This window comes from Haplochromis burtoni, unplaced genomic scaffold (genome assembly GCF_018398535.1).
Source record: "Haplochromis burtoni strain Fernald_Lab_line unplaced genomic scaffold, NCSU_Asbu1 Contig_850, whole genome shotgun sequence".
Taxonomy (NCBI): domain Eukaryota; kingdom Metazoa; phylum Chordata; class Actinopteri; order Cichliformes; family Cichlidae; genus Haplochromis; species Haplochromis burtoni.
In genome coordinates, this window is record NW_024583211.1 from 38,010 (window position 1) to 47,046 (window position 9,037).

At 40.9% G+C, this 9,037-nt stretch overlaps 1 protein-coding gene across 1 annotated transcript; it reads right to left on the reverse strand.

The window, feature by feature from the left end:
* Nucleotides 1-4,292: 4,292 nt before the first annotated feature.
* LOC121812812 (tripartite motif-containing protein 16-like) lies at nt 4,293-6,146 on the reverse strand. Its single transcript, XM_042215872.1, has one exon. The coding sequence runs from the start codon at nt 6,091-6,093 to the stop codon at nt 4,954-4,956; it is 1,140 nt and encodes a 379-aa protein (XP_042071806.1). The 5' UTR covers nt 6,094-6,146; the 3' UTR covers nt 4,293-4,953.
* Between the last annotated feature and the right edge of the window lie 2,891 nt (nt 6,147-9,037).

Consider the following 9,037-nt stretch of genomic DNA (forward strand, 5'->3'; position numbering starts at 1 on the left):
TCGCACGACTCAAAAATCGGCTCAAAATGGGCCAAAAATTGCACAGTGTAAGCCCAGCATTAGTGGACTAAGCCACCAGCTCATCCCCAGTCTTCGGATGTCGTGAGTCGGCTGCTTGACTCTGGGGACAGAACTGGGGCTGCGTCTCTACCTCGGCCATCCCGCATCCCTTACTTGGCCATCCACTCCGCAGCAGTGGTGGGCTGACCTGAAGTGGTCACTCAGTTACAGTCCTTGCATCCTACGGGACTTGCTTAGGCTAGTCTTGCGTCTGGCAGACTGATGCCTCCGCCCCCTGGCTCGGCCTTTGTATCTGGCGAAGCCCTGACCGGGGTGGCGTGTATATATGTATATTTGTAAATAGTTCATTGGTACTTTCACTCTGTGATTCGGGTGCACTGTCTCCTCGCAGGGTGTCTGTCTTACATAGTTACCCTGTATATATAGAATATGTGACGGAGTGGAGAGATAGTCTCGATATGATAGAGAACGTACAGTTACATTGTAACCTTGGCTCTCTGAGTGAGAGACTCTCTCTTCAGGCTGCTTGGAGAAGCATCCTGATCAAACTATCACCAGTGTTTGCACAGCTGTTTTTTATACGTAAGCTGTGGAGTGTAAGAGTGTCTTAAAGAAATATCCACATGCCACGACCAAGGTCATACCCCGTACATATAGAATGTAACAGCATGGAAATAGAGTCTCTCACTCAGAGAACAAAGGTTACAATGTAACTATATGTTCACTCAATGCTCAGTAAACATCAGGTTCACAGAATCTGTTATTTGTTTTAAAATATAGTCTACTCCATTTCCACTAAGCCTCTTACTTCCTACTTAAACACAATCAATCAGTCAATCAATAGTTATTAGTGGTAGTTTTTTTAAAAGTGTTATAAGTGAACTGCTGTTATTTTGTACTTACCTGCAAACACACAGACAAAAAGCAGCAGAGTACAGCAGAGCGACTCACTCGCTGCAGTCATTTTCTCCTTTTTCCAGTTCAAACTCCAGCTGTTAAAAATCCAAGGATGCTGATGTTTTCAGGAACAAATTCTGAAACTGTAGATATCAGGTAGCTGCTTTTAACAGTCTTTGTTTGATTTGAGGTTGAGGGTGTGTGTGCAGTGGAAAATCAGTTAGTGGGAAGGCAGGAGAGATGCATGTCCGAGCATGAAAGTTAAATAACAGTGAAATAACAGCAGTAACTAGGAATGTGGGCTTGACCGAGGACCCCGTTCTGCTCCTGTTTTACATATATCATAAATACACAGAAAGTAACGAGGGAAGTGGAAGCACACGGGGAACAGAGCTGAGGACAATTACACATGACAGAGTGGGGACACGAAACTGAAAACGCTGACACCAAGACACGGATCTTAAACATAACACAGACAGTGCACAGAGACAGCAGAGAGAGAGAGAGAGAGAGCGAGAACACGATTGAAAGAGGAGCAAAGCACAATAACTCACATCACCATATACACAGTCGCACAGAGGGAGACACAGAGGAGAAATCTAATAAACAATACTGAGCAGAATATCCTAGGAAACCTCAACATAATGCAAAATATGACAGAAAACGCAGGACACTTAAACTGTTGGGTCACAATGACCCAGGACCATGGCAGGAACATCAATGAGCACATGTTAGGTTTTATTACATACCCTGCATTGAGAAATAACAATTCAGCTGCTTTCCAAAACATAACTGACCTCAGCCCATTCAGTGATGTCCAGAAAGTACTAATAAAATATTCTATCATGTACAGTTTTGCCCCCAAAATGTGATTTAAAAAAAGAAAACATTCAAAATCAGTTTTTTGTGCTTTCTCAAATCCTAATAATCTGGAGACAAAACATCATCAGGCACGTCTGATTTTTTGAGTAGATCTTTACAATAAAACCCATGCTGAGATGGTTTAGGGGATTATTTGCCCATATCAGGTTAACTGGTTACCTAGCAAAATGAACAGGGTTTACATGGCCTACTGTACATAAAAAGAAGGGAGACTAACTGATCCAAATGCCTGCAGGGAAATTAAAGTGATATGACTTCATTAGAAATAAAAGTGCACATTTCACTGGTGCCTACAGGCACAGTCGTGTCTGGGCTTGAGCTACAGTCAGTTTCTGTAGTTAGTTTCAGTCTCTGCTGGTTTAACAAACATTAAAGGAGAGCTGAATAAAAGTTACAAATGCTGGAAACTCTAATAACAAGATTAAAAGAAAGTTTCTTCCTCTTTGACATCTTTGGTGTCAAAGGTCAAACTCAGGTACAGCCACAGATCTCAGTACAGATAGATATTCAGAGTATCATCAGAGCAACAGCTTTAAAATTGATTGAGTACCAGGGCTCAATCTGTTTAACTGAACAACATCTTTAGAAACAAACATCAACAACCAGGAAGCAGCTTCACCTCTGATCACACACACACTCAACTCTACTCACTCACCTGGAGGAACAACAACACTCAGGTAGATGATGCTGATGCAGTTACCACTTAGATGAGCTCTGTTCTTTGACTTGTTTTCTCCTCTGACACGACACTCATATGTTCCAGTGTCATTAGTTGTCACATTCTTCAGAATCAAAGACACGTCTCCATCCTTCATCCGTCTGTCCTGCAGATCCACCCGGTTCTTGAATGATGGATGCTGGCTGGCTGGATCAAAGTGCCCATCCTGGTACAAAAGGACATATGTTTGATTTGTATCAGGTCTGCTCCACTCTACACCTATGATGGTGTTTAAAGCTTGACATGGCAGAATGATGTTCTGTCCAGACTGAGCTGTGACGTTTTTCTCTGAAAGAGAAAACAACACAGAACAGAGGTTGAACTCTTCTTTCTACAGCAGCCAATCAGAGTGAGAATATGAGAGAGATCATTGGCTTACAGTTTTTTTTTCTTTCATTCTTTGTGATTCAGTGTCAGTCCTGCACTCTGTCTGCAAAGCATTCATGTATATGTTTAATCCACCTGCTTTCACTAAAAAGCACCCTGGGTCAACAGCTTCTGTTACTTGTAAATGAACCAAAAAGGCGTGTGTTACTGCAGCTTCCAAACTACAGAAATCTTCACAGTATCTCCAACATGCTGATTTTGGTAGATGTTTTAGTGCCAGGACACTTACTGCACACCAGGGGGGAATTGAACTTGCGATTCACACTCCAAAAGTGTGTAGTTTTTCCACTACATGATCCAGCTGCTCAGAGATGAGATGAATTGTCTCAGTCTGGTGGGTAACCTTGGCCGATAGCAGGACACTGCAGTGTTGCCAACTTAGCGGATTTGTCGCTATATTTAGCGAGTGTTCAGACCCCCTTAGTGACTTTTTTTTCTAAAAACCAACTACAGACAAATCTGGCAACTTTTTTGGTGTTATTGGAGACTTTTTTTTTTTTTTGACGTGAAATCGCTCTTCTCAACAAGCAGCGGTGGTGTCGTGGGCACATCGCCCGTGCCAAAGCACTCATAGGCGGAGGATATTCCTCCCCCAGCGGCTATCAGGGCAGCTGGGGGAGCCGCACCGGCGGATAGGGGCACCAATCACTGGCAGGGAGTATTGCAGGGGGAAATAGGCTCTCACACCTGGGTTACCTGAGACACAATGGATGCAGTACAGACACTCACACTCCCCCTATATACTCTATACACCCAGGTCCAGGCATCAAAACACCCAAAGATCTCTTGGACTGTGTAAATGACCTGGCACGACTCAGGTGTGGGATGCTGACAATCGTCTTTCTTTATATTTTGCCCGGCGCTCTGCTGGCACTGCCACAGTTGTATTTTCACACTGCATGAGCAGTTGCTTCACCCTCAGCTCACTTCTCTCCTCCTCCGGCCCCAGCAGCTACTGAAATAGTGAAGGTATGATTAGATGATGCTTGCTGGCTGTGACAACCAGCCTCCCCTGACACCACACCCTGAACCCACTGCTCCCCCCCTCCTCATGCAGCCGAGTCACAAACCACAGTCCACCACAGACTCCTACTAATAATCAACATGAACACGACAGAATTAATCAGCATTTTTAAAATAACAATTCTCAAGGACACACATTTCCTGGCTGTCTTCGCTTGTTATCAGTTCCCAAAACACACTATTGATACATTTCCACGCATGAGCGTTGTGAACACAGACCTCTCTACATTACCTGGGAACACTGGGTTGTTCTTTATTATCACAAAACACAAACACATTTTTTTTTGACAGTTTCAACAATTTACTGGACAAAGTTACAAGTTGCAAGACAGAGACATTCCTGCCTCTGTCACACAAAAGTGGAAAATATATTTGTTTTACATTTAATCAAAATAAAGAAATAAACTGTTGGCAGATCAACGTTTTACAACGAATCATCCATCAGTAAAAATGTTACTCAATTCTAATACAACAAATTCAACTATCATATAAAAAAAAATCCAACCCTGCAGTTGGACGCAAACTTTCTAATCTGACATCACAAAGTTATTCTGAAGCTGTAAATCTAATTAAAAACTCCCCAAAACTGCTATGAGAAAACCCTTAAAAGGTTCAATGAAAAAAGAAAAATTCTTTACATATAAAATCAACAATCTTCACATTTCAGAAACTGGAAGCAGCTTTAAATGTTACTAAAATAATGATAAAACAATCAATTCTCTAATCGTTGACAAACTGATGAATCAACTGATGCAGCTTCAATATATTGTTGCATTTGACAACCCACTACAGCAACTACCGAATAAAACCACTAACCAGATTGATTAAAGATTTCAAACATGTTGAATTTGAAGAGTAGTATCATTTAACTCACATTATCAGCCATAAGAACAAATTCAGATTTATAATGATGTAAGGTCTATAGATGTAAGTACAGTTTGAATCAATGGGCCACTAAAGCCTCATTTAGAAACTACACAAGTACATATAATGATCAGGGATCAACATGAACCTGTCTTCTCTGTCTATTTGACTTTAATCAGCTCTGCACTGTCTCCAACTTCAGAAAGATAAAGTCCAGCGTGGAGCGGCTGAGTGAATGTGGTCTGGACTCTGTGGAGGAGAGTCATGGTTTCAGAGACGCTGTAGAAAGACAGAATACCTGCTCTGTGATCCAGATACACTCCTACTCTGGAGGACTGAGGACCTGAGAGGAGAGTTCGGACATCGTTGTGCCAAAATTGAAAAATGTTTTTGTAACAATTTAATACCCAAGATTTCTCATTCCATCCAAAACAACATTTATTGAGGCCCCCTGCTCTGCTGATATTCTTGTATGTGACTGCTATAAAAACCATTTCCCCTCTCCACTCCACCTCCCAGTAACAACGTCCAGTCAGGCTCTCTCTACTCAGGATCTGATGGCATTCAGTGAATCTGTCTGGATGATCAGAATAAGACTGTTGTTGTTTCATTCTTGTTACTTTTCTGTTCCCGTCAGATAATAACAGATGTGTGCTTGCTGTGTTTGGATCCAGTGTGATTTCATATGAATATTTTAAGAATCCAGCTCTGGTCTTTGGCTCTGCTGGTGACAGTAAAACATCCACTTCAGTGACTGTCAGTGAGATGTTTGTCCATTCCTCTCTCAGAATGTCCTGTAGTTTATCTCTGGTCTCTGACACAGCTGCTGTCACATCCTCAAAGTAGCTCAGAGGACGAATATTGATGCTGGATGAGTGTGTAGACTCACTGAGTGCTGACAGTGAGGGGTAGTTGTGTAGAAACTGGTTGTGATCCTCTGTGTGTGAGAGCTGCTCCAGCTCGCCGTCTTTCCTCTTCAGCTCAGCGATCTCCTGCTCCAGCTTCTCCTGAAGCTCTTTGACTCGACTCACTTCAGTTTCCTGCTGGGATCTGACCTGCTGCTTCACATCAGAGCTTCTTTTCTGGAGGAGACGGATCAGCTCAGTGAACATCTTCTCACTGTCCTCCACTGCTTTATCAGCAGAGCCATTGATGGCCTCCACCTCCTGTTGAAGCAGCTTCACATCTTTCTCTCGCTCCTGGATTCTCTGCTGGATGTTTAGTCGTCTCACCTCGAGCTCCTTCTGCTTCTCAGTCCTTTCTGCTGTCCTTCGGTCCAGCTGAACTCCTTTCTGTGCCATTTCTCCTCTGTGTCAGTGACTGTGTGAGTTTCTCTTCCTTATAACTGAAACTAGTCTGAGCTCTGATCACAGCAACATGTGTTTCTGCAGTGGACAAAGCCCCTCAGCTCTTACACATCACCACATGTTGGTTACACCAATGTTCAAAGTGCACAAGTACATTGGACATCAATGTCTCACAGTTGTCACATGGCCAGACTCTAAACCTGTAACTGTCAGAATAGCAGAGGCTGCTGCATTAAGTAAATCATATATATAGCAGGGTTAGATTAGCAGACATGTGCTGACTAACAAAACCCTGTGTTATTGCTGGTTGTCCAAGCTTTTTTGTTTTTAGTCAGTGGGAGATGTTTCTGGTGGACGAGAGCTAGATAAATGCCACTGCATTGCTTTACACAACATAAAGTCAGCAGACCCTGCACATATAAATACATACATAACTGCAAAAAGTTAGTAACTCAAAAGAATTTTGCATCTTGTTTTGCATTTATAATAGCTGCTGTACAAGAAATAACCATGTTCTTTACATAAAAATAATTATTTTTTTCATCTTTTTCCATCTGATGTGGCAAGCACTTTGTCCCCTTTACTGCCTATAAGGAAAATATATTTTCTAGTGCTTATTTGCTGTGTATTTTGCTTTATGCATTTAATAACAGGCCTGTATATTAGATGCCACCTTTTAGTTATAAACTGTGTCATAGGTCATTAGATTGCTTAGCAAGTCTGAAACTGTGCAGAACAGGAAGCTTTGTGCAGAGTTGCAGAGGACATCGTCTATTTTTATGCTGGAAAATCTAGAGAAATTCGGGAGAATGGTGGCTCCAGGAGATTTTCGGGAGGGGCACTGAAATTTGGGATTCTCCCGGAAAAATCGGGAGGGTTGGCATGTATGCATATTTGGTGGTGTTTTTAATGTGACAGAAGAGACAGAAGCTGGGGGATGTTTGGTCATTTGTTCTTACACAGGCTGTTGGGCAATTATAGAATATTTTCAACCAAGTTTCCAAACCAAATTTGTGTAAAGTTGCAAATAAAAATAAAAAACTACATGAATAGTCGCATCCCTGTTTCGACACACCTGAATCAAATGAATGGCTTGTAAGCAGGAAATTGCCACACTTGATAGCCTGCTGAAGAGGTAATGCAACCATTTGATTCAGCTGTGTGGGAGTAGGGCTGAGTCTAAAAGCTGCAGGACAGTAGCTCTCGGGGACTGAACTTTTTTTTTTAAATTATTTGAACATATATGAGTGTTTGTGTATAAATACACAAACAATACACATATGCTTTCATGCTTTCAATTGTGTAATTTAAGTGATCTAGGTAGCTCTGTTGTGGAAGTTCAGTTTAACGCTAGCAACGTAGCTGTTTAGTACAGGTGTTGGGAATGCGTCTGTGTATATACACCTTAGCTTAGGGCTGCCCTTTGCCATTTTAATACTCCATTGTAAAAGAAAAATGCTTTTTGTTTCAGAGAAAACATTTTCACGTTCAAAGGTATTGAGTTTTTGGTGTTTGTCGAGAACAGTAAGTATTTCACAAATAAGACATTAAAAAAAAGTTTGTCTCAACCAGTTCTCAAAGCTGCCATTTGGAGGTTTACAGTTTATTTACAGTTGAAAGCATTACTTATTTACTATATATTACTATATTATTTTTTATGTTATATAAATTGCATAGGCGTTATTTTGCAACCATTTAAACCAGTAACGTATATATCTGTGAAGATTCCTAGTCGTCTAGGTTAGAGTTATAGTTGTATACCTTATTTGTCTTGAATTTACTGAGGCCCAAAGAAGCAGCATATTAATTTAGTTTAATAATGAGACACATTGGCTTTAAAATGCCATTGTTATTTAAAACTGTACATTTCTTGTCTGAAGATCTAGTTTACCATTTCCCATCTTATTTCTTTTTTGCTTATCAGGACCAATTCAAGAAAACATTTCCACCGAATACCTCATTCAGAAATATTTCAGAGACGATTACTCCTATAATGAAACTTTGGACATTTTGGCCTCAAAACATAAACAGAAGATCAGTGTGACCACACTGAAATGTAGATTAAAAAGTTTATCACTGTCCCCCCAAAAAAACATTACTCACCTCGGTGCAATAATAGAAGAGCTGAAGGGACCTGGTCAACATTATGGATACCGTTCAGTATGGCAGACACTGCGTCAGAAACACCATCTTTCTGTGAAAAGGCATGATGTCATGGTAATGATGGCAGAGCTCGACCCATCTGGAGTCCAAAACGTTCAAGAAAAAAGTTTGTATGAAGAGTTTACGATTCACCTGGACCAAACCACACTTGGCATGTTGATGGATATGACAAATTAAAGCCATATGGTTTGGCTATCAGTGGTTGTATTGATAGCTATTCACGGAAGGTATTATGGTGGTTTGCAGAGCAACTAACAGCAACCCAGAAGTCATAGCTCAACACTACGTTGAGTGTGCTTCAGAGTTTGGAGTCATACCAGTGTGACTTCGCACAGACTACAGCACTGAAAATGGGACGATGGCAGCAATCCATTGTGCCTTACGATCATCTCATCAGGATTTTTTTGCAGGAGCTGCCAGTCATACGTATGGATCTTCAACAACAAACCAAAGAAATGAAAGCTGGTGTTCGTACTTCAGAAAACAGCAGTAGGTTTTAAATTGTTGCCAGGAACCACTATATTAACCAGATAAAAGTGTGGCTGTAATATATAATCAGTGATTTAGAAGCCTTGCTGTGTATCACACCGCCTTTCCTTTATAGCTTCAATGTAGCCATTATGTTACATAGAAGCATTAGATAGAAAATATAAACTGAAATAGTCAATAAAGAAAGTAAGATGAATAGAAATCTCATGGAAAAAAGAAACACTTGGAGAAAGTGCATGTTAGATGGTCATTTGTGGTATAAGAAAATATAACCTAACTAAAGTAT